The 26,003-nt window shown below is 47.6% G+C and overlaps 1 protein-coding gene across 3 annotated transcripts in view; it reads right to left on the bottom strand.

The window, feature by feature from the left end:
* LOC130367591 (uncharacterized) overlaps positions 1-26,003 on the bottom strand; it is a 115,649-nt gene that overhangs the window by 43,285 nt on the left and 46,361 nt on the right. For all 3 annotated transcript variants that reach the window (XM_056570101.1, XM_056570102.1, XM_056570104.1), the window contains exon 2: positions 19,213-19,602. In XM_056570101.1, coding sequence (XP_056426076.1) covers positions 19,213-19,602 — 390 coding nt within the window. The remainder of the gene's footprint in view (positions 1-19,212; positions 19,603-26,003) is intronic.

Raw genomic sequence — 26,003 nt, 5'->3', positions numbered from 1 at the left:
CTGCCGCGGGGATCCGATCATCCAGCATGGCGGCCGGAGGTCCCCTCACCTGGCTCCGGCCGTCTCCCGGGGTCTTCTGCTCTGGTCTGAGATCGAGCAGACCAGAGCAGATCACCGATAATACTGAGCAGTGCTGTGTCCTATACATAGTACTGCACAGTATTAGCAGTCAACTGATTGCAATTCCCCTATGGGGACACAAAAAGTGTAAAAAAAAAATAAAATGTGAAATAAAAAAGTAAAAACATGTGAAAAATCCCCTTCACATATTTGGTATCGCGGCGTGCATAAAAGTCTGAACTATTAAAATATGTTGTTAATTATCCTGTACGGTGAACGGCGTAAACGTTAAAAAAAAAAAAAAATGACCCAAATTGCTGCTTTTTTGTCACATTTTATTCCCAAAAAAATTAATAAAAAATTAATAAAAAGTAAAACCTAAGCAAAAGTGATACTGATAAAATCTACAGATCATGGCGCAAAAAATGAGCCCTCATATCGCCCCATATACAGAAAAATGAGAAAGCTATAAGTGGTCAAAATAGGGCAATTTCAAACATACTAATTTTGTTAAAATGGTTTGAGATTTTTTTTAAGCGATACAATTATAGAAAAGAATATAATCATGGGTATCATTTTAATTGTATTGACCACAGAATAAAGAAAACATGTAATTTTTACCGGAAAGTGTACAGCGTGAAAACAAAACCTTCCAAAATTTGCTAAATTGCAGTTTTCTTTTCAATTTTCCCACATAAATAATATTTGTTTGGTTGCGTCGTACATTTTATGGTAAAATAAGTGATGTAATATAAATTACAATTGGTGACGCAAAAAACAAGCCCTCATATGGGTCTGTGGATGGAAATATAAGAGAGTTATGATTTTTAGATGGCGAGGAGGAAAAAACGAAAATTCAAAAATAAAATGGGCCTGGTCCTTAAGGCGTTAAGTATTACCTCTGCCCCTCTTCACCCAGCTCACAGCAAAAGTTGTGACTCGTATAAATAATCAGGCGATACATGTTTTTCTTTGCCTAGATGATCTTCTAGTAGTATCCCAATCCCTTATTCCCACCGGAAAATAACCTGTCAGAGTTTGAGTTGGATCATACATTTTGGTTTTCTGACAGAGACACTAAATTTCCATCCTCTGTAGCACAGCCAAATAGAAAAAAATCCTGGAACGCCCCTTTAAAGGAGTACTCCGCCCCCAGACATATTATATCTTATTCCCTATCCAAAGGACAGGGGATAAGAGGTCTGATCAAGGGGGTCCTGCCACTGGGGACCCCCACGATCTCTGCAGCAGCACCCCGCCGGCACCGTCATCACTACAGAGGAAGCTGGCTGACGGGGCAATGCAAGGGATGGAGCATTGTGATGTCACGGCTCTGCCCCATGACATCACGCCCCACCCCCTCCCATAGACTTGTATTGAGGGGGCGGGACATGATGTCACAGTGGGCGGAGTCGTGACATCACAATGCTCCATCCCCTGCATCGCCCCGTCATCACACACCGAGCCAGTTTGGATAGGGGTAAGATGTCTGAGGTGGAGTACCCCTTTATTGTTCCCATTTCATTCACATCTCATAATTCATACATTTATAATCCCTGACAAAACAGATAATACTTTCTTGTAATCTGTCAGGCTCTGCCTCAAAAAGTCTTTGCATTACAGAGAAAAAAACAAAGAATCCCAATATTTTACATATTTTGCGGTAATCCATTAGAGACATGCGCTTTGGCACACAAGTGGAGTTCCACTTGGCTTATGCTTTTCCATTTATTAGATGAAACAATATTATTTTTGAGGTTCTGCTGTGGTCTGCTTGCTCAAGGGAACAATACTTAAAGGGGTACTCCGGTAGAAAACATTTATTTATTTTTTTAAATCAACTGGTGCCACATTTTTACTTTTATTGAAAAATGTTAATCATTTCAGTGCTTTATAAGCTGCTGTATGCTCCACAGGGAGTTGTATTACCTTCTGGAGTCCTTTTCTGTCTGACCACAGTGATCTCTGCTGACACTCTTTTTTATTATAAAAGTACAAAACACAAAACAAGTTCATTTCACTGTAACAAAATTAACAAAACTTAACATAAAAACAAACTATCCGTCTCAAAATAACAACTTAAACCTTCCTAACCGGCCAGCCCAGATAAACCAAAAATAAATGAATAAATAAATCATTACCTACTATAGTCCAACACACACACACACACACACACACATACCTAATGAACATAAATAAAGCTTTCCTCGCTTGGATCAAAAACTAAAAATATCCAAACTAGGAAACATAACCACACTCCCCCCCCCCCCCCCCCTAAAAACAAAAATATGGCTAGCTGCCTTAACAAAAATAATATAATACTATAATAACTGAAAACTGGTCCGACTGCCTTTCTCTCAAAATAATTATGACATTATATAAATAATAATAAAAAAAAAAAAAAAAAAAAGAAATTTAAATAAAAATACAAAAAAAATTCCCACTATACATAAAACCATACAGAATATACATACCCAAAAAAAAAAATAAAAAAAAATAAAAAAAAAAATACATTTATAACACAGAAAAACAACCTATACTAAACTATCCCACCACCCCCTCTGGACATGGGTCAGAGTCCATAGGTCACAGTTTTTGTCCACAACTGACCCATACCAGACCCCCAAAATAGTACCCAATGCAACAGTCCAGTCCTGGGTACACACCACCACCACCCCCCCCCCCCCCCCAAAAAAAAAGAAACCCCACCCAACCTAAAATACACCCCTACCCACCTAATGTAAACAGAACAATATATACAAAACAATATATACATACTCTACAACAAAGCAATATTAACAGTACAATACACCAAAACCACAAGGCCCAAGTTTGGTTGCCTGCAAGCCCTTTACAATCCATCCATAGAAAACAAAACAAAAGGCTAAGGTGACATGCATAGCCCCCCACCAGGAAGAAGGATGGCAATCCTGATAAAATTAAATTTAAATTCCTCTCCCTATCAACCTCTAACCCTATCACTATCCCTTCATTAAACTGACCCTATACTCACCCTAAGATATATACACTATCCCTGGCCAAAATAAGGTACTTCACCTTAAGGGCCTAGTACCTAGGGCACATCAAAAGAAAAACCTCTCCATAGGAGAGAAGCCCTACTGGTACCAAGACTGCCATACTCCAAAGACCTGATCTTCCCGAGGTCACCAGTGATGTTCCTACAGACCTCCACCTCGGAGAGGACTTTCTGTTGGGTCGATACTAAGCACCGTGCATTCCACGTGTAGTACCTAACCACTAAACTAACTAAGAATAAAGTGCCCCGGTCTCGGCCACCCAGGGACCTGAATGCCCCATAAGCCCACTCCGGATAGGTAAGGCCGGCAAGTTGACTCCAGTTGATGGAAGCGCCCACCCGGTTGTAAACCCCTATATTAAAGGGACAATGAAGCAGGAAGTGGTCCATGCTTTCCAGCGTGTCCCCGCACTCTTCTCGGGGACATCCCCGGTCATCAGAGTTCCTACACTTCAGGTTGTCCCTTACATATAGCTTCCCCTGAAAGCAGCGCCAGGCCAAGTCCCAAAACTTCTGGGGGATCCTTTTCATGTTCAAAAGATACAACCCCACCCTCAGATCCCGACCTGGGCAGTCCCTGAGCGCCAGAGGCTTCTGGAAGTGGGTCAACAGAACCTGTTTGTCAAGGAACTGCCTTGACTGGGTCCTGATCTCCCACACTCCCAGACCCCACCGGCGTATCGCCTTCAAAGTCGGGGTAGCGTAAGCCGGAAGATATCCATGGGGTGTACGGAGGTCCTTCACTCGCCCTCCTCTCTCCCATTCCTGGAAGAAAGGCCGAAACCATTCCCTGCAGGAGAGTACCCACGGAGAAGCCCTCTCTGACCAGAGGTTTGCGATGTTAGCTTTCAAGAAGGTGTTCGTAAAGAACACCACAGGGTTTACCATAGATAAACCCCCTAGTCTCCTCGTGCGGTACGTAACCTCCCTTTTGACTAGGTTCATCCTGTTCCCCCATAACAGTTGGAAAAACAGGCTGTAGATCCTAGTGTAGAAAGCCTCTGGCAAGATACATACGCTGCCCAGATAGATAAACAAGGGGAGCAGGTATGATTTGATCAGGTGTACCCTTTCCCTGAGGGTCATAGACCAACCCTTCCACTGGTCCACCTTCTGAGCGGCATCCTGGAGCTTACCATCCCAGTTTTTGGTGGGATAATCATCTTGGCCGAATGTGATGCCTAAGACTTTTGCTGACTCTTGGGGCCCTGGAAGGGTGTCCGGGAGATCAAACGTGGGGTCTCCCCCTCCCAGCCAGAGACTCTCACACTTATCCCGGTTGATCTTAGACCCGGATGCCTCCGAGTAGCGGTCCACCTCCGACATCACCACATCGACCTCCTCTCTTGAGGAGACGAAAATAGTGACATCGTCAGCGTACGCCACCACTCTCTGGGCGACATCCAGCTCCGCCAGACTCATCCCGACTCCCGCCAACGGCCCACAATCTACCCTCCGGACGAAGGGATCGATTGCGAACACGTATAAAAGCGGGCTAAGAGGACAACCCTGACGGACTCCGGAACCCACCACAAAAGAGCGGCCAGACCACCCGTTCACCAGCGGGAAACTCTCTGCCCCTGCATACAAGATCTTAAGCCAATTAACAAAAGTAGTTGGTAAGCCATATCTCAGGAGGATGGACCATAGGTACTCGTGGTTCACCCGATCAAATGCTTTGGCCTGATCCAAGGACAGCAAGTACCCCTTCCAGAGACCTGCACTACTCCGCTCCACTGCCTCCCTGACACTAAGGACAGCACTTAAGGTGCTTCGGCCTGGAACAGAGCAGTGCTGAGCCCCAGAAAGGAGCCGGGGTGCAAACTTCACCAGCCGATTAAACAATATCTTAGCCAGAAGCTTCCTGTCCGTATTGAGAAGAGCTATGGGTCTCCAATTCTCAATACGGCTAGGATCTTTACCCTTTGACAGAAGAATCAGGGCTGACCTCCTCATTGACTTTGGCAGAGTGCCCGAGGAGAGACACTCATTGAATACCTCAGTCAAGAGGGGAGCTAAAGACTCCTTAAAGGTCCTGTACCACTCGGATGTTAAGCCATCCGGACCTGGCGACTTCTTAGGGGCAAGCCCCTCGATCGCCATTCTCACTTCCTCTTCCCTGATTTCTTCTGCCAAAACATCAAGAGAGGGGTCTACCCCTGGCTCAGGAATGGTTTCAGTCAGGAAAACCGACATCCTGTCTCGATCTAGATCCTTCCTTCCCAAGAGGTGCGAGTAGAAGGATCTGACAACCTCCAAGATCCCTGATCTGGACCGATTCAGAGATCCTGTACTATCAATCAGTCCTGAAATGACTTTACTACTCACTGACATCTTACAGTTTCTGTAAGGGTCGGGCGAGCGGTACTTCCCGAAATCCCTCTCAAAAACCAAAGATGTGTGCCTATCGTACTGACACCTCATCAGCAAGGACTTCACTCTGGAGATATCCTCTCGGTTACCTCCAGTCGAGACGAGAAGCTCGAGTTTCCTCCTCAGACCCTGATACAGGCGGTACCTGTTCAGGGACCTGAGGCTCGAGAGCTGGCGGAAGAACCCCGCAACCCGCTTCTTGAATATCTCCCACCACTCTGACTTACTACTACATAGGCCCAGTAAAGGTACCTGGCTCTGAAGAAAATCCTCAAAGGACTGTCTTACTTCCGCTTCCTCCAGGAGGGACGAATTCAGCTTCCAATAACCTTTTCCCATCCGGGGGGTCTCTGAAACATTCAGGGAAAACAAAATCATACAGTGATCGGAGAACTCCACCTCAACCACGGACACTACGGAAGAGACAGCTTCCTCCTTTAAATAAAACCTATCTATCCTAGACCTGCGACTACCTTGATGATAGGTGAAACCCGTGTGGCCTGAGGGGCTCCGGATGTGGGCATCCTCTAGGCGAGCTTCTCTAGCTATGCTAATCAGTGCCACACTATCGCAAGTCAGCGGACCATTGGAGCCTCTCCTATCTTGGGACCTCGTGACATTATTGAAGTCCCCTCCAAAGATCACTTGCCGACTCGTAAAAAGAAAGGGCTTAATCCTCATAAAGAGATCTTTACGGCCCCGCTTAGTTTGCGGGGCGTAGATGTTAATGAGCCGGAGCTCTTGTCCCTTCATGAAGACGTCTAAGATCAGGCACCTCCCCATTTCTAATTCAATAACCCGTCGGCATTCAACAGGAGCGGTAAAAAGGACCGCCACCCCACTATACGGCTCAGCCGCAAGAGACCAGTGGGAGGGACCGCGCCTCCACTCTCTTCTGGCTTTTACCAGAGAGGCTAGATCTGACAACCTGGTCTCCTGTAAAAGGAAAATGTCGGCTTCAACACGGCCGAGAAAATCAAAGGCTGCGAATCTAGCCGTATCAGACTTTATACTGGCACAGTTAATAGATGCCAGCGTCAATGGGGTGAGTGCCGCCATACAGGGTGGTTAAATTAGACGGCCACACCCTTTACTTTCTCTTTCCCTTCTTTTTTGCCCCCTCATCCCCCGAAGAAGACGAGAGGGCAGGACCACTCTTGGATCTTTTTTTACACTCCGATTGATCCATATGGTCCCCGTCTCTGTCCGGCTCCGGTCTAGCCCTGCCCTCTGAGGAAGGTGCCTCAACAGGACAGGGCCCAGTTCCCCCCAGAGGCTCCTTCTCCCTAGGCACCCCGTCCTCACCTTCCCCCTCCAAGGAGGGGGAGGAGATGGTATCGAGGACGAGGTATCGGTTTGACAGGTCAATCAGAGGGGGGGCAGTCAGGCTTCCGTTTTGGACCTGGCCCGTAGTACAAGGAACTTCAGAGGGCTCTGACCTCTTCTTTCTCCCTTTCCTTTTGCCCTTATCTTTCTTTTTGGGCCTCACCCCACTTTCCTCATCCACACTTTCATAGTGGGAGGAATCGGAAGGGTCGGCCATATTGCCTTTCTCTCTGTGAAGTCTCCTGATCTCCTCATCCAGCACGTTCTCTTCTAGGGCTTCAGCGGTTACAGGGCCAGCTTCAGGAGCAGGGGCTGAAGCTACCCCCGTCACCTGGGCATTCTCCAGCTCCCTACTCCTTCTACGATTTTCCTCTCGCCTTAGTTTGGCGGGGCCCTTTTTCCTCCTCACTAGCCCTGTTGCGCCCCCATCCCTGCCTGTACCCTCCCCAGCCGAGGCAACTTCGCAGCTCTCCTCAGCCGGAGCGGCCGCCGCACGGGCGAAGGCGCTAGGACAACGGCTAAAAGGGTGCCCGAGGACACCACACAGGTGGCACCGGATCTGCCTACAGGATGCGGCCAGATGACCCACCCCACCACACAAAGCGCAGACCTGAACAGTACAGGCTGCGCTAAAGTGGGTGGGGCTGCCACACCTGTGACAGACCTTGGGTTGCCCCTGGTAGAAGACCTGGATCCTTTCGCGTCCAAGGAAGGCGGCTGACGGAATGTGGGCAACTGTACTCCCTGAACGCTTGAGTTTGACGGAAAACGTCCAGGCCCCGGACCAGATCCCGTGCTCATCCAAGTTTTTCTTGGGCATATCCGTCACATCCCCATACCGACCAAGCCAGGTCATAATGTCATAACAAGAAAGTGACTCGTTACGGGTCAAAACGGTAACTTTCTTGACAGAGTTCTGACGGGAAATCGCCTTGACGGCAAAATCCCGCCAGCCGGGCTCGTTCTTTGCCACTTCGTAGTTTGACCAGAAGAGTTCGAGACCCTCTGGCCGTACGAAACTGACATCAAACTCGGATGAACCGTAGGGGTGAATGAGGGCAAAGATGTCACTTGCCCTGAATTCCATCTGAAGGAGGAGCTCAACCACTTTAGAGCGAGGTGGGCACGCATCCTCGCCCCTCCAAATCAGACGGACCACATTCCTACGGTTACTGTCCTGCCCGGTTGTCGGGAGGGACCAGACCACCTCCCCATTCCGCTCTCGGAAAGCCCCCAAACCGTGCCTCTCTATCCAGAAAGACAGGTCGACCTCACCCCTTCCCTCTACCTGGATCGACCTGTCACCCCTGCGTAAAGCCTCCAGGAGGCGCTGTTGCAAGTGGCCTCCAGAGCCGGACAGAGATGGGGACCCCCCTGAACCCCCGGCAGTGACATTGGCATAGCTCCTAGAAGCAGTCACTACCGGGGGGGCAGCCAGACCAGACCCAGACCCAGAACCGTCAGTACAGCCACTCACACCACTACTCCCATCTTTATTCCCATTCATACCCGACTTTCCACTCTTACCACTACTAGTCCCACCATCATTCACTCCACTTACACTCCCACATGCACTCCTCTCATCCACAACACTACTACACTCAGCATTCTCACATCCTCCACTCATTACCTGCCTAACAGATTCTGGGCTGGCTGGGACTTGTAGTATAGCTGGTTTAATAATGTTCTTTGCTGTCTTAGCTGTTGCTGGGGTTGACGCCAAGGGCTCCTCCTCCATGGGCGATGTCCCTTCTGGAGTCTGGAGCTGCCCCCCCGGGCGCACCCCAGCTCCGCCCACACTCTCTGACACGCAGGGAATCCCCACCATGCCAGCTGTGCCCGTCCGCACGGGCTCTGCAGCAGACTCTGACGCCCGGACATTCCCCTCCCTCACAGAGGAGTGCCCCGCAGCGCCCACAGAACATATAGTACTCAGAGGACCGCCCCCTGAGCACCTGGACCCACCATTCTCTGCCAACGGCGCCTGGACACTCCCCCCCCTCACAGGGGAGTGCCCCGCAGCGCCGGTAATGCCCACAGCACTTGGGGAACCGCCCCCCGAGCACGCGGCGGCATAGCTTGCCTCGCCACTTCCCACCATGAGCCCATCCTGCCCCTCCCTACCGGCAGGATGGGTGGGCTTCACATCTATTGCGCCTACAGCCTTTTCAGACGCCATGCTGTACCCCCCTTGCTGGCCCCGGTCCATGACAGGAACGGGGTCTGGCAGTTTGGGGGGCCCAGCAGCCTGAACCAACTTCACAGCTGGCCCAGACTGCTTGAATGAATGAAAAACAAAAGATACCGTTTCCTGAACTTTCTGCTTCTTCCTTTTCTTCACTACATCATTCTTGCCAAGATCTTCACCAAAGGCAAAATCCTCAAAGCGGGTAGGTGACTCCTGCTGCACAATAGCTCTCAGCAAACCCCCACTAGCTGCGTCCTCTTCACAGCTATCCTCCATCTCCCCATCACTGGAAGGTAACGCCACTTGATAGGGCTCTGGGTAGCTATCTTGGGGGGGCTGGGGGTCACATGCACCAGGGGCAGCATCCCCCTCACTCTCCACAGCTTCACCTGACTCTCCATCACCTTCCTCCTCTCCATCTTCCTCCTCACTGCTGTCCTCATGGCTGTCTGCACATGCATGCGGGTTTTTAAATCTTTCATTGTTAGCAAGTTTTTCCTTAAAGAACCCTGCATCCTCAGCAATGTTCCTTCTGGCCTCCTCCACCTCAGCCACCTTTGCCTTAAGAGCCCGCACCTGAGCAGTAAACTTCTGCCTCTTACCTGCAGAGGCATTGTCAGCCTGGTAGCGTGAAAACTTCAGGTCTTCCCTCAGGCTCCTAAGTTTTCTTCCCAACTCTTCATACTCCGCCATCTTGGATTGGATCCGTGACCCATACATCTCCAGAGACTCCCTTGGACCCCGTACCCCCCATTGCTGGGGTTCAGGGGTAGCAGAAGGTCCGCTGTTCTTGGCTGTAGCCTTGCGTCCTTCGGGTTTGGACGGGGGAGCGGGCTCCGCATTTCTGCGGGCCCTGCTGGAACGCCTCACCCCGACCTTGGAACCGGCTGTAGATGCTATCTTCCCCCCTCTCGCCAGCCGGGAACGAGAGGTAGAAGCCCGAGACTCCCTTGGCTCCATGCAGGAAAGCTCTCCCCAGGGGCCTGCCACACCCCTGGGAAGGCAGGTGAAAAACGCTGCTTCTCTCTGTGTGGAAGTCTGGAGCTCAAAGGAGACACACCCGACAACTTCACACACTGAAACTGCTGTGTTCAGAGGATGTGCTCTCTGCTGACACCTCTGTCCATGTCAGGAACTGTCCAGAGCAGGAGAGGTTTGCTTTGGGGATTTGCTCCTACTCAGGACAATTCCTGACATGGACAGAGGTGTCAGCAGAGAGCACTTCCTGTGGAACACAGCAGCTGTTGGGTGTGTCTGACTTCCAGAGAGAGAGGATTGAAGCAGTGTTTCCTACAGCCTTTTCCCCAGGAGGGTGGCAGCTTCCTTGGGAGAGCCTCCTGCTATGGAGCCCCAGACTTCCACCCCACGAACTAGGCCGGAGGGGGGTGGGAGTGAGAGAGCTACGGCCGATTCCCAGGACAGGGTGAGAAGATCCAGCAGGCTCCGCAGTAATGTGGAGCCCACTCCCCCGTCCTTCGCTGGAAACCGCAAGGCGTCCGGTAAGAAGCTTATGGTTATGTCTTCGGGGACTGTGTCTGATACTATGGAACCCCAGCAATGGGGGGTGAAGGGTCCCAGGGAGTCGCTAGCTACTTTCGGTTCCCGCATGCAGGCAAATCTTGTAGAATATGAGCAGCTGGGGAAAAAGCTGAAAATCATAAGGGAAGACCTGAAGTTTGCTCGCTACCAAACAGATAACTCTGCCAAGGCTATGAGGGCTAAGTTTGCTGCCAGGGTGTGTGAGCTGAAGGCAGAGGAGCAGGAGGTGGTGAGAGCCCGAATGCTGATTGTAGAGGGAGCAGGCATGTTTAAAGAAAAATTAAAGAATGAAGACCGCTATAAAACCATGCGGACCCCTGTGAAGGAGGAAGAGGATAGTCAGGGGGAGGAAGAGTGCTTGTGTGTCACGGAGGAGAAGATGGAGGAAGGTGGTAAGGGAGATGGCGGCAGTGAGGGTGATGAGAGTGAGGGGGATGTGTGTGATACCCCGTGTACCCCTAAGACCTCTGTCACCCCGAGTGCGGATTACATCAACCCTGCCCAAGTCGCCCTACCAGCCACCTCTGAGGAAAGTGACAGTAATGATGGCGGTGACAGTGGACTGGTCTGTGGGGGGCTCCTGCGGGCCATAGTGATGCAGGAGTCACCCACCCGTCTGGAAAATTTCAGTTTTGGCCAGGACCTGGGCCCTGAGGAGAGGAAGAGGAAGAAGAAGAAGAAGAAAAAGGCTGAGGAGCAGATAAAGTTTGTTTTCTCTCCTATCCAGCAGTCTGGGCCACCTGAAAAGTTGGTTCAGGCTGCTGGGCCCCCCACCCTGCCAGATCTCGCTTCTGCTGTGGAACGGGACCAGCACGGGGGGTACAGTGCTGCATCCAACATGGCCGCGGGTGCTACAGTCATGCGTCCTGCTGGTAGGGAAGAGCAGGACAGGCTAATAGTGGGCAATAGTTATGCGGCAGTTTGCAAGGGGAGCGGTTCCCCGAGTATTGTGGACAATGTTACTAGCCCTGCGGGGCACTTCCCTGAGAGGGGGGGGAGTGTCCAGGCGCCTGAGGTGTGTGGTGAGATCTTCTGCTTGGGGGGCGGTCCCCTGGGCGCTGCTAGTAGTGTCGGTGCTGCGGGGCACTCCCCTGAGAGGGGGGGGAGCGTCCAGGTGTCAGAACCTGCTGCTGAGCCTGTGCGGTTGGGCACAGTGTGTGGCGCAGGCACTGCAGGGATCTCCCCTGTGAGAGAGGGGAGTCCCTGCACATCAGTGGCAGGAGGAGTGGTGGAGGTGCGCCTGGAGGGGCAGCCTCAGCTTCGGGAGGTGATGTCGGCGGTGACATCTCGAATGGAGGAGGAGTCATCGTCGCCGACAATGGCAGCCGCCGGTGACCTGAGAATGTACAAAAAGGCCAAGCTAAAGCATGTCCAGGCCAGCCCAGAGGTAGTGGGTGAAGCAGCTGCTGATCCCAAAAATACTGTCAATAAAAGCAATGTTAATACAAGGTGTGTGAAAGATGGGAGTGGTAGTGCTGTGGATGAGAGGGGTGTATGTGGCAGTGGTAGTGGTGCAGATGGGAGGAGTGGTAGTGGTGCAGATGGGAGGAGTGGTAGTGGTGCAGATGGGAGGAGTGGTAGTGGTGTGAATGAGAGTGGTGATAGTGGAGTGAATGAGAGGAGTGGTAGTGGTGCAGATGGGAGGAGTGGCAGTGAAGTGATTAAGAGTGGTGATAGTGGAGTGAATAGGAGGGGTGGTAGTGGTGTAAATGAGAGGAGTGGTAGTGGTGCAGATGGGAGGAGTAGTGGTGTGAATGAGAGTAGTAGTAGTAGTGGTGTGGATGGTAGGAATAAGAGTGGCTTTTGTGGCAGTACAGGTGGCCTAGGCGGGGATGTAGGGACGGTGTCTGGTCCGGCTGCCCCCCCGGTCGTCAGGAGTTATGCAAGTGTGGCGGCTGGGGGTTCAGTAGGATCTTTACCTCCTGCATCTGGTGAAGGTCAGTTGCAACGGCGTCTCCTGGAGGCACTAAAGAGAGGAGAAAGGACGCTCCAGGTAGAGGGAAAGGAGATGGACCTGTCTTTTTGGGTGGAGAGACATGGTCTGGGAGCGTTCCGAGAGAGGAATGGGGAGACCGTATGGTCCCTCCAGACACACGGGCAGGAGGTAGGTCGCAGGAATGTGGCCCGTTTGGTCTGGAAAGGCGAAGATGCGTGCCCCCAAAGGGGCAAGGTGGTGGAGCTTCTTTTCCAGATGGGTTTCAGGGCTGGGGACATCTTTGCCCTGATTCACCCCTTCGGCTCCTCCGAGTTTGACGTCAGCTTTGTTAGGCCGGAAGGACTAGATCTCTTTTGGTCTAATTATGAGCTGATGAAAAACGAGCCCGGATGGCGAGATTTCGCTGTAAAAGCGGTATCTCGCCAGAGTATGGTAAAGAAAGTGACCGTTTTGACCCGTAACGAGTCACTTTCTTGTTATGACATTATAACCTGGCTGGGCAGGTACGGGGAGGTGACGGACGTCCCCCGGAAGAACTTTGACGAGCACAATATATGGTCTGGGGCCTGGACGTTTTCCGTTCGTCTCAGGCGTTCAGGGAACACGGTCACCCACATCCCTTCGGCCGCCTTTCTGGGACGCGACAGGATTCAGATCTTCTACCAGGGGCAGCCGAGGCTGTGTCACAGGTGTGGTGACCCAAACCACTTTAGTGCCAACTGCACTCAGCAGATATGCGCCCTCTGCTGTGGGGTGGGTCATCTGGCGGCCACCTGTGGGCAGATTCGGTGTAACTTGTGTGGTGACTTAGGTCACCCGTTCAGCCGGTGTCCACGCTCGTTCTCCAACACTGTGACCGCCCCAGCTGGGGAGAGCCTAACGGTTGCCCCAGCGGGGGAGGGGACTAGTGGAGGAGAGGGGGCACCAAAGCCAGTGAAGGAAAAACATAAGACCCCCTCTATGCGGAGGCGAGAGGAGAAGCGCAGGTTGGAGAGGGCCCTTGAGAATGCCCAGGTGCCAGGGGTAGCTCGGGGTCCCACTCCAGACACTGGCTCAGAAGGAGGTCAGAATAACTCTGAGGCTTTGGGTGGGGCCGAACTGGATGAGGAGATAGGGAGACTGCGTAGGGAAGAAGGTCAAGATGCTCCTTCCTCCAGTCATGCCTCTGAATCCGAAACTGTGGATGAGGAGGAGAAGGAGGGGCAGACAGTAAATGGTGGCCAGGAAAAGAAGAAGAGGAGGAAGAAGGGTAAGAGTAAGGCAGCGCCGTCCTCCTCTTCAGTTTTAGCCTCAGACCATAGAAGGAACAACTCAGTCTCTGACCCTCTGATCGTCCTTTCAAATCGATATGAGGCCCTTGGGGATACCATCTCCCCTCCTCTTCTCGAGGGTCCGGAGGCAGTGCGGCCTCCAGGAGGTGCCGAGCCTCCTTCCTCTGGGGCAGTTTCCTCAGGGGGAGAGGTAACACCAGATGCTGGAGGTAAAGATCCTGGGATGGATATATCCCTGAGTTTAAAAAGAGGCAAAGGGTTTTCCTCCGATTCAGATGGGGGTGGAGGGAAGGAGAGGAAGAAGGTTTAAAGGGTGAGGCCATCTAACTCAATCACCCAGGATGGCGGCACTCACCCCACTGACACTGGCATCTATTAACTGTGCCAGCATAAAGTCTGATACGGCTAGATTCGCAGCCTTTGATTTTCTCGGCCGTGTTGAAGCCGACATTTTGTATCTGCAAGAGACCAGGTTGTCAGATCTCGCCTCCCTGGTAAAAGCCAGAAGAGAGTGGAGGCGCGGTTCCTCCCACTGGTCTCTTGCGGCTGAGCCGTATAGTGGGGTGGCGGTCCTTTTTACTGCTCCTGTTGAATGCAGACGGGTTATTGAGTTAGAAATGGGGAGGTGCCTGATCTTAGATGTCTTCATGAAGGGACAAGAGCTCCGGCTCATTAACATCTACGCCCCGCAAACTAAGCGGGGCCGTAAAGATCTCTTTATGAGGATTAAGCCCTTTCTTTTTACGAGTCGGCAAGTGATCTTTGGAGGGGACTTCAATAATGTCACGAGGTCCCAAGATAGGAGAGGCTCCAATGGTCCGCTGACTTGCGATAGTGTGGCACTGATTAGCATAGCTAGAGAAGCTCGCCTAGAGGATGCCCACATCCGGAGCCCCTCAGGCCACACGGGTTTCACCTATCATCAAGGTAGTCGCAGGTCTAGAATAGACAGGTTTTATTTAAAGGAGGAAGCCGTCTCTTCCGCAGTGTCCGTGGTTGAGGTGGAGTTCTCCGACCACTGTATGATTTTGTTTTCCCTGAATGTTTCAGAGACCCCCCCGGATGGGAAAAGGTTATTGGAAGCTGAATTCGTCCCTCCTGGAGGAAGCGGAGATAAGACAGTCCTTTGAGGATTTTCTTCAGAGTCAGGTACCTTTACTGGGCCTATGTAGTAGTAAGTCAGAGTGGTGGGAGATATTCAAGAAGCGGGTTGCGGGGTTCTTCCGCCAGCTCTCGAGCCTCAGGTCCCTGAACAGGTATCGCCTGTATCAGGGTCTGAGGAGGAAACTCGAGCTCCTTGTCTCGACTGGAGGTAGCCGAGAGGATATCTCCAGAGTGAAATCCTTGCTGATGAGGTGTCAGTACGATAGGCACGCATCTTTGGTTTTTGAGAGGGATTTCGGGAAGTACCGCTCGCCCGACCCTTACAGAAACTGTAAGATGTCAGTGAGTAGTAAAGTCATTTCAGGACTGATTGATAGTACAGGATCTCTGAATCGGTCCAGATCAGGGATCTTGGAGGTCGTCAGATCCTTCTACTCGCACCTCTTGGGGAGGAAGGATCTAGATCGAGACAAGATGTCGGCTTTCCTGGCTGAAACCATTCCTGAGCCAGGGGTAGACCCCTCTCTTGATGTTTTGGCAGAAGGAATCAGGGAAGAGGAAGTGAGACTGGCGATCGAGGGGCTCGACCCTAAGAAGTCGCCAGGTCCGGATGGCTTAACATCCGAGTGGTACAGGACCTTTAAGGAGTCTTTAGCTCCCCTCTTGACTGAGGTATTCAATGAGTGTCTCTCCTCGGGCACTCTGCCGAAGTCATTGAGGAGGTCGGCCCTGATTCTTCTATCAAAGGGTAAAGATCCCAGCCGTATTGAGAATTGGAGGCCCATAGCTCTTCTCAATACGGACAGGAAGCTTCTGGCCAAGATACTGTTTAATCGGCTGGTGAAGTTTGCACCCCGGCTCCTTTCAGGAGCTCAGCACTGCTCTGTTCCAGGCCGAAGCACCTTAAGTGCGGTCCTTAGTGTCAGGGAGGCAGTGGAGAGGAGTAGTGCGGGTTTCTGGAAGGGGTACTTGCTGTCCCTGGATCAGGCCAAAGCGTTTGATCGGGTGAACCACGAGTACCTCTGGTCCGTCCTCCTGAGATATGGCTTACCGAGTACTTTTGTGAATTGGCTTAAGATCTTGTATGCAGGGGCAGAGAGTTTCCCACTGGTGAACGGTTGGTCTGGCCACTCTTTTGAGGTGGGGTCCGGAGTCCGTCAGGGTTGTCCTTTGAGCCCGCTGTTATACGTGTTCGCAATCGATCCCTTCGTCCGGACGGTAGATTGTGGGCCGTTGGCGGGAGTCGGGATGAACCTGGCAGAGCTGGATGTCGCCCAGAGAGTGGTGGCGTACGCTGACGATGTCACCATTTTCGTGTCCTCGCGAGAGGTCGATGTGGTGATGTCGGAAGTGGACCGCTACTCGGAGGCATCCGGGTCTAAGATCAACCGGGATAAGTGTGAGAGTCTCTGGCTGGGAGGGGGAGATCCCACGTTTGATCTCCCGGACACCCTTCCAGGGTCCCAAGAGTCAGCAAAAGTGTTGGGCATCATATTCGGCCAGGATGATTATCCCACCAAAAACTGGGATGGTAAGCTCCAGGATGCCACTCAGAAGGTGGACCAGTGGAAGGGTTGGTCTATGACCCTCAGGGAAAGGGTACACCTGATCAAATCGTACCTGCTCCCCTTGTTTATCTATCTGGGCAGCGTATGTATCCTGCCAGAGGCTTACTACACTAGGGTCTACAGCCTGTTTTTCCAACTGTTATGGGGGAACAGGATGAACCTAGTCAAGAGGGAGGTTACGTACCGCACGAGGAGACTAGGGGGTTTATCTATGGTAAACCCTGTGGTGTTCTTAACCAACACCTTCTTGAAAGCTAACATCTCAAACCTCTGGTCAGAGAGGGCTTCTCCATGGGTACTCTCCTGTAGGGAATGGTTTCGGCCTTTCTTCCAGGAATGGGAGACAGGAGGGCAAGTGAAGGACCTCCGTACGCCCCATGGATATCTTCCGGCTTACGCTACCCCGACTCTGAAGGCGATACGACGGTGGGGTCTGGGAGTGTGGGAGATCAGGACCCAGTCAAGGCAGTTCCTTGACAAACGGGTTCTGTTGACCAACTTCCAGAAGCCTCTGGCGCTCAGGGACTGCCCAGGTCGGGATCTGAGGGTGGGGTTGTACCTTTTAAACATGAAAAGGATCCCCCAGAAGTTTTGGGACTTGGCCTGGTGCTGCTTTCAGGGGAAGCTATATGTGAGGGACAATTTGAAGTGTAGGAACTCTGATGACCGGGGATGTCCCCGAGAAGAGTGTGGGGACACGCTGGAAAGCATGGACCATTTCCTGCTTCATTGTCCCTTTAATATAGGAGTTTACAACAGGGTGGGCGCTTCCATCGGCTGGAGTCAACTTGCCGGCCTTACCTATCAGGAGTGGGCTTATGGGGCATTCAGGAACCTGGGTGGCCGTGATCGGGGCACTTTATTCTTAGTTAGCTTAGTGAATAGGTACTACACGTGGAATGCACGGTGTTTAGTGTCGACCCAACAGAAAATCCTCTCCGAGGTGGAGGTCTGTAGGAACATCACCGGTGACCTTGGGAAGATCAGGTCTTTGGAGTATGGCAGTCTTGGTACCAGTAGGGCTTCTCTCCTATGGAGAGGGTTTTCCTTTGATGTGCCCTAGGTACTAGACCTTTTAGGTAGAGTACCTTTATTTTGGTTAGGGACAGTGTCAGAGGGACAGAGATAGGATGAGAACAGGGTTAGTTTGAATGAAGGGATAGGATTAGGGAGAATTGTAGGGGGAGTTAGGGAAAGAGTGTAAAATTATTTTGAATGTATCAAGTCTGCCATCCTTCTCCCTGGTGGTGGGCTGATGCATGTGCACGCTAGTTTTTTGTTTTGTTTTTAAGCTGATATGGTATGAAGGGCTTACAGGCGACCAAACTTGGGCCTAAAGTGGGTTGTGGTTCAGTGTGTATAAGTTTGTGTATAAGTTGGTTGGGAGGAGTGCTAGGTGGGGAGGGTGTGCTTGTGGGTGGTGGTGTTCATCTTTGGGGGACCTGACATGGGTCAGTTAAGGACTGGACTTTGTGAACTGTAAGAACGGTATGGACTCTGACCCATGTACAGGAGGGGTGGTGTGGGTGAGGGTACAGTTTTAGTGTAGGGTTTTTCCTAGGGTTTTCTATTGATTTTGTAGGGGTTTTCTGTAGTGCATATATTTTGTTTATATTCTATTTTATTTATATAGTATATTTAGTAATTTTGTACCTATATTGTGTTATATCTATATTGTTTCATATTGTTTCAGCGTTATGGTAGCCGGACCAGTTGCTGTGTTGATATGTGGTTTATTTAGTTTATTTCAGTTATTTGGTCTGTTTTATGTTTTCTTTGGTATTTTCATTAGTCCCGGATAGAGGATCCAGTTAATTTGGACGTTTTGTAAGTGAATGTATGTGTGATATGATTATTTTGATGATTATTATTATTATTATTACTATTATAGTTTTTGTTTGTATGTGTGTATATATGTATGTGTATATGTATGTATATATGTATATCTATATATATATATATGTATATATATGTGTGTATGTATATGTATATATATGTATATGTATAAAGATTAAAAAAATATAAAAAATGTAAAAAAAAGAAAAAATATAAAAAAAAAGTAAAAAAAATATAATATTTTTTTTTTAATTTTTTTATTTTTTTAGGTGTGCTTGCTACGTTTCTGTTTAGTTTTCTTGTTGCGTGTTCCCAAGTATGGATGGTTTTGAGTTATAGTCGGATAATGATAACTTTTATGTTTATATTTTGACAAGCCAAGTTGTGCTATTTTATTTATTTATTTATTTTTCTTATGTTCATTTTCGGTAAGTGTGTGAGTGTTTGATTAGATATTTTGGGCATATTTTAATATCTTAGTATTTTAGTATCTCAGTAAAGCTGGGCTGGCCGGTTAGGCAGGGTTTTGTTTATGAGGTTTTGTTTTTGGTTCTAGAGTATTTCTTATTTATGTTATAGCTGGTTAAGCTTGCTTTGTGTTTTGTATTTGATAAGTTTTGTATTTTTCTAATAAAAAGAGTGTCAGCAGAGAGCACTGTGGTCAGACAGAAAATAAATTCACAAAGAAAAGAACTTCCTGTGGAGCATATAGCAGCTGATAGGTACTGGAAGGGTTAATATTTTAATATAGAATACATTTACAAAACTGTATAACTTTCTGGCATCAGTTTATTTAAAAACAATATTGAGTACCCCTTTAATATAATGCTAATGCTACACTATGTATTTATCCTTATAGATCATGGTTCTGCTTTCACAGACGCTTACCCCTTATTGTCTTAAATCTAACATCTATGTGTTCAGGTTTTTCAGTCTACAGCATATGGATTGTATTGTATAAAATGCAATTTTACCTTCAAAAGTGAGAGACGTCCCATATGTATCATACCAGGTGAATGGATTATGACCAGTTGTATATATAGTCGCTGTACAGCAGATCGTGTCTCCATCTGTAAATTTCAGTCCTCGGATTATGAGAGACTCTGTCTGGTGATCAGGATGGGTTACTCTAGAGATCCGCTCTTTATACTCATCTACAACATTCCCAGAATTATCTGTGATGGATTTCTTGCTATCAGAGCAGTAAGGCCCATTTCGTTCTCCCCAATATATAATAATCTGTGACTCCCTTCCGTAGCGCTCAGGATAGGTGTATGTACACGGGATGGTGACTGAATCTCCTTCCTTCACATGGACGGTTCTTGGTTGGTAAACACAGTAATGATCTGATGTCCAACAAGTCCCTGTATTGATCCACACAGAAAAATTATTTTTGTTGATATTTAATAGTTTGAGAACAAAGACAATAATTTATTCCCAACATAATGACATTTGTTGATCATATTATCTATTAGGAAACTTGTAGCGCACCTGTCGTTTCAGGTCACCTTTAAGAACAAGCTGTGGTGCTTGTACATGAGTAGAACTATTTATGGCCATTTAATAACTTGTATATGGCATTTTGTATTGTACTTTTGCTCTTCAGGCTTCATTTCTAGTTTATTTTGTTCCTGAGCTAGTGGTATACCTTACTATGCCAAAGGGACCGTACAAAAAGGCGCAGAGAGATTTGGTCCCGCGTCTGACCACGCTAGAGCATAGTAAATTACACAGCTTAGAAGAATCAAAAATATAAGACCACCAATAATGTGTCTCCGATGTGCCTAAAATATAACCTTTAAGAAAGACTCTTTAAATTATCTATAGAAAATAGTGTACTTGTGTTCACAATCACCACAAACAAAAAGAAATGACAAGGGATGTTGTTGATGTATATAGGATGGCCTAGGCGAGCTCTGCCTGGCCTTGCCAGCTTGGCCAGGTCTCCCAAATATCAATTGCTCCCACCAATTTTAGCGGCCAACATATTTCTGCCAATAGTCAAATTGGCATCATAAGGGAGGTACAGAATTGGTAAAGTAGACACCACAAGAAGTATATAAAATTATAATGTGATAGATATCCGCATTAATTAGTGGGTTCCATATATTGGGTCCAGATGTATACAGATCATGACTTTCCCTAATGATCCTGTAAGGAAAAAGGGCCATAGACAGCGCTTGTAATGAAAATCATCTGTCCCTAGGAACCCCAATTTGCCAAGGGTAGCCGGTCCGATCCACGGCTTCCTGTTATGAAATAGGGGTCTTGCACAACCTGCTGTAGCTCAGAGAGCTGCTGGTTCTGCTCGTTCCAACGAGGTGCTGGCGGACCGGACCGGTTATCCTGGGCAAAAGGGAAATAAGCAGCAAGCCTGAAAGGCTCTGGAAGCCTGAAACAAGCCACCTAGCTGCCGATTGGTGCAGAATTGTAACTCTTACCTGATCAAAGAACAACATGCACCGCCTAACCAGGTGGGATTGTTACAGTGGGGAGTTTAAGGAAAATTGTTTTGTCTCCCTGGTGCTATTGCTGGCAGAGATAGGAGACATATTCATAATATTGTTGTCAAGACCGACTGTTGGGGGGGGGGACAACAGGGAGAGGGAGCCCTAAGCTTTTCCTAATAACCATTCTCCCTGCCTACTTGACCGTTTACCCTAAATGGTGGATCGACAACTTGGAGTCAGTCCCTCCATACGCTAAACTGCAGTGGCGTAAAAACAAATAATAAACATAGTCGGTCCCAGCCAGAAACAGAACTGGAAAACTACCAGACAACCAGATATACCAGACATAATATAAACTAACAAACAGGGCAGGATATAGCAAACTAACATAGGACACTGTTCAGACTGGGACACAGAACTGGACACCCCACTCCACAAAAGGAGTAGACAGAAATACAAAATCCAAATAGACTACTGGCCAGCAGGCACACTCACCAGTGTGGAACGTAAACTGGCCTAGTAGGAAACACAAATATGAAACACGAAACTCTAAACTGGAACCGGATGAGTCTGAATAGACTCCAGGATACCAAACAGGAATTATAATACATAGAACACTAGACTGAAACCCAGATTAGTCAGAAGAGATTCCAGGATACCTAGCAGGAATTATAACATGCAGAGCACAGGTAACAAGCAAGACTAACACAGTGTGAGCAGAGACTAAGCAGAATGAACATACAAATCCTAAAAACAGACAGAAGTCTAAAATACAGAGCCGTCTAAAATCTATATCAAACAGTCATAACCGTGGTTAAAACTCAGATAAATACTAAGATAGACAAATGCAAGTTGCATCATAAAACAGACTTCATAGTAGCATTATTGCACAAATAACCAGTACAGAATGCAGGAGAACTATGGTTAAAATAACCCTACCTGAGTTCTCATTGGTTAAGAGCATTAACAATTCCCTGTCCAGGGATAATAGCAAACTGCTCAGAACAACCTAGTGAGTGAATACAAACCTAAACAGAAAAATATAAAAAATACAAAAAAAAAAAAAAAACGGACATTACAATTGTTAAATAATCAAAACAGAAGGAGAATTGGATATTTTTGTACATCTAGGGACACATGATCTGTCATGCAATGAGGTTTCAGAGGTGAAGAAAGCTTTTCACACACTTGGTAATTATATATAGGATGTTGGATCTAATGTTTTATTCTCTGAAGTTCTGCCTTTGCATAATGTAGTAGGAAGAAAATAACCCTTGTGGTGGCGCTGTTGGTTCCAGTAAGAAGTAGAAGCCAAACCAGGGATGACGTAAAACACTGGAGTGGTTTATTGAGGAATATAAAAACAATGCAAATATGGATGATGCATTTTGGGGGAGCCACCCCCTTCCTCAGATCAATATGGGTATGACAGGTACAAACAGGGTATAAATATATTCAAAATTGGGGCCAATACAAAAGGGGGCGGAGCCAAGATAGTGATATCACATCATACATCACGCAGCTTATGAATTGAATACAATTATAATACATGTACAAGTAAGAAAACAAAGAGGCCGGCAAGTAGACAGCTCTCACCTCCCACTGGACACAGGTGTGCGCGGACTGGCGGAAGCGCAACCGCCCGATACAGCAAGCAAGGTAGAACGTCCAGCACTCAATGTCCGTTGCAATATGGTTTATTGGCATAAAAGCATAATCATGAACAGAACAGAGCGTAAGCCTACGCGTTTCGGGTAACAAGACCCTTAGTCATGGCATAAAACATACCAAAAAGTAAAACAATTTATAGTATAGCAATTGATCATGTGACTGCCTCCGCAGATGGAAGTAAGACATGGCACTGGATTACAAATATAAAGGCAAAAAGTGAAAATAGACATAGCAGGACATTCATACTATCTTTTCCAAATTGGTTATATCATAAATGGATAAATAATATCATAATAAAATTGACCTGTAAAATTTTCTCCATATAAGATTTATTTCGCACCAGGGCACGGAACTCCAATATACTGAACCCAATGCAACTCATATAATGACTATGCTAAATAATGCTGCAATTGGCATTGTAGCACCATGTCATGGGTGCACGGCACGATAAGGGACATGGTATATTAGTACGTAAGAATAAGGTCATGTCTTAAATTAAGTCCAGCTGGTTGCCGGGTGCCCAGTAAAAAAATCCAATAGGACTCCCGGTTTAGGAGAGATCTCCTCAAATCCCCACCCCGTGACGTCTTTTTGACACGTTCTACTCCCATCACTCTGAAGGACTCTGTATTGCCCTGATGTACATCCCTAAAGTGTTTGGATAGTGCTGAGATGTTAAACTGTAGATTTGTACAGTCAGACAAATGTCGTCTAATTCTCACTTTCAATGGTGTGGACGTACAACCTACATATTGGCACATGCATGTCTCGCAGGAGGCCAAATATACCACGTATTTCGAATTACAATTAATGTATTCTTTAATACAATATTGTTGGTTGTTACTATATGACCTAAAATCCCTCGATACATGCATGTGTCTACAGGTAACACACGTATTATGACCAAATTTCCAGTTACCTGGACTATGTAGCCAGGTCGGATTGCTAGCAGGTGCACTGGTACCAAACATACTGGGTGACAGTCTGTTACCCAAAGAAGGGTCTCGTTTTGAGACCATTTTAAAGCCTGCAGACACAATTTTACCTAGGATCGGATCCTGATACAATATTGGAAGATATTTCCGCATGATCCGTCCTATCTGATTGTACTGTCTACTGTACTGGGTGATGAAAAAAGGGACAGATTAACTACTTTTTTGTGTCTCCTTACGTTTGTCTATGTGTACAATGAGTGACTCTCTGTTTAGTTTGTCTGCCCTGTCTTTGGCTAACTTAAGTAACTTATCATCATAGCCCCTATTTCTCAGTCTGTTATGTAGTTGTTCAGACTCCACTTCGTATGCGTCATTCTTAGTGCAGTTCCGCCGCAACCTACACCACTCCCCGTACGGTATATTAGCCGTAACATGGTGGGGATGGCAAGATGTTGCCTGCAGAATAGTGTTCCCTGCAATTTCTTTACGAAATGGAGAAGAAACAACATGCTGTCCTTCTGAGGAAAATCTGACATCTAGAAATGGAATACTCAGTCGTGAGAAGGATTGGGTTCAGTATATTGGAGTTCTGTGCCCTGGTGCGGAATAAATCTTATATGGAGAAAATTGTACAGGTCAATCTTATTATGATGTTATTTATCCATTTATGATATAACCAATTTGGAAAAGATAGTATGTATGTCCTGCTATGTCTATTTTCACTTTTTGCCTTTATATTTGTAATCCAGTGCCATGTCTTACTTCCATCTGCGGAGGCAGTCACATGATCAATTGCTATACTATAAATTGTTTTACTTTTTGGTATGTTTTATGCCATGACTAAGGGTCTTGTTACCCAAAACGCGTAGGCTTACGCTCTGCTCTGTTCATGAGCATGCTTTTATGCCAATAAACCATATTGCAATGGACATTGAGTGCTGGACGTTCTACCTTGTTTAAGAAAACAAAGAGTGATCAAAATATACATAATAGTCCAGAGTTTACATTCAAATTGTCAGGGTAGATGCTATACAATACAGCCTTGCAGAGCCGCTCTGGGGCCCATGACATCCGGTTTCCAGATGTCAACATCCTGCGTAGCGCTTAACAAAGAGGAGGAGAGGATGCTGACAGTGCTGGAGCCGGTGGTAAGGACTGGTTACTATGCAGGAGCGTCCATATGACCGGAGTGGACCAATCACAGCCAGGAGGCAGGTACTGCTGTCGGTGCTCCTGTCAGCGATATCCCAGTGATGTCCGATCGCATAGAATTGGCAGATGTTACGCCGCATGAACCCAGTAATGCATAGTATTGTGACCGGGTGTTGACATCGCTGCTAGAGCGCATGGGGTGTGTGGGGCACATAGAGTCATAACGAGGTAAACGCCTAATACAGCACAAAATATAGCACAAAATATTGCCGGAAAAGTAATGTTAGTATATAGAATGAGCCCAGAATGTTAGTGAGGCATTTTGAGTCTGCATAAGATAGGGAGATGAACCAAAGTTATTATGCAATAAATTACATGTATATATGAGACCATGGGTGATATAAATAAATAGGTGAATAATAATTAACTATAAAATACATGTAAGAAAAGCTTGGACTAAAAGGTGATCTCATAGAGACAATATTAGTAGATAAATAATAATTAAATATAAGAGTAAATATAAGAATAAATATGAGAATCAGCATAGACTAAAAAATATCATAGTGGTAAAACACGGCACAGTAATAAAAATAATATAACCATTAGAGATGAGCGAACTTTTAAAAAATTTGATTCGGCCGATTCGCTGAATTTTACGAAAAAGTTTGTTTCGATCCGAATCTTTTCGCGGCGAATCTATATTAAAAAAGGCTATTTCTAGCCTACATACAGCCTCTAAAGAAGGCTGTAGGGGTAAAGAACACTTTGCTGTGTTCTAAAACGCATATGGAGTGTGCTGGGGTAGGGAAATAATACTGTTATTCAGAATAACATGCAGATTACCAGCTTCGCTCTTAGAATCACTGCCGCACAGCAGCACAATTACAGAGCCTGGTGGTGGCATCAGTGTCAGGAGACCATATAGTGACTGAATAACATAATGTGGAGGTGTTGGCAGCATGAGGACACCATATAGTGGCTGAATGACACAGCTTGGATGAGGCTGAAGCATGAGGATACCATATAGTGGCTGAATGACACAGAATGGACATGTTGTCAGCATGAGGACACCATATAGTGGCTGAATGACATAGCATGGACATGTCAGCATGAGGAGACCATATAGTGGCTGAATGGCACAGCGTGGAGGTGTTGGCAGCATGAGGACACCATATAGTGGCTGAATGACACAGCATGGACATGTTGTCAGCATGAGGAGACCATATAGTGGCTGAATGACACAGCGTGGAGGTGTTGGCCGCATGAGGACGCCATATAGTGGCTGAATGACACAGCATGGACATGTTGTCAGCATGAGGACACCATATAGTGGCTGAATGACACAGCTAGGATGAGGCTGAAGCATGAGGAGACCATATAGTGGCTGTATGGCACAGCGTGGAGGTGTTGGCAGCATGAGGAGACCATATAGTGGATGAATGGCACAGCCCGGAGTTGCCAGCAGCATGAGTAAGCACTAGGCATTCACAATCCCTAAGCTTAAAAGATGAATTAAGAAATTTAAACCGAAGATTTTAGATAGCGGGTGCTACCTAT

The sequence above is a fragment of the Hyla sarda genome, chromosome 4 (assembly GCF_029499605.1).
Source record: "Hyla sarda isolate aHylSar1 chromosome 4, aHylSar1.hap1, whole genome shotgun sequence".
Classification (NCBI taxonomy): domain Eukaryota; kingdom Metazoa; phylum Chordata; class Amphibia; order Anura; family Hylidae; genus Hyla; species Hyla sarda.
This window is presented reverse-complemented; position numbering and strand designations above follow the sequence as displayed.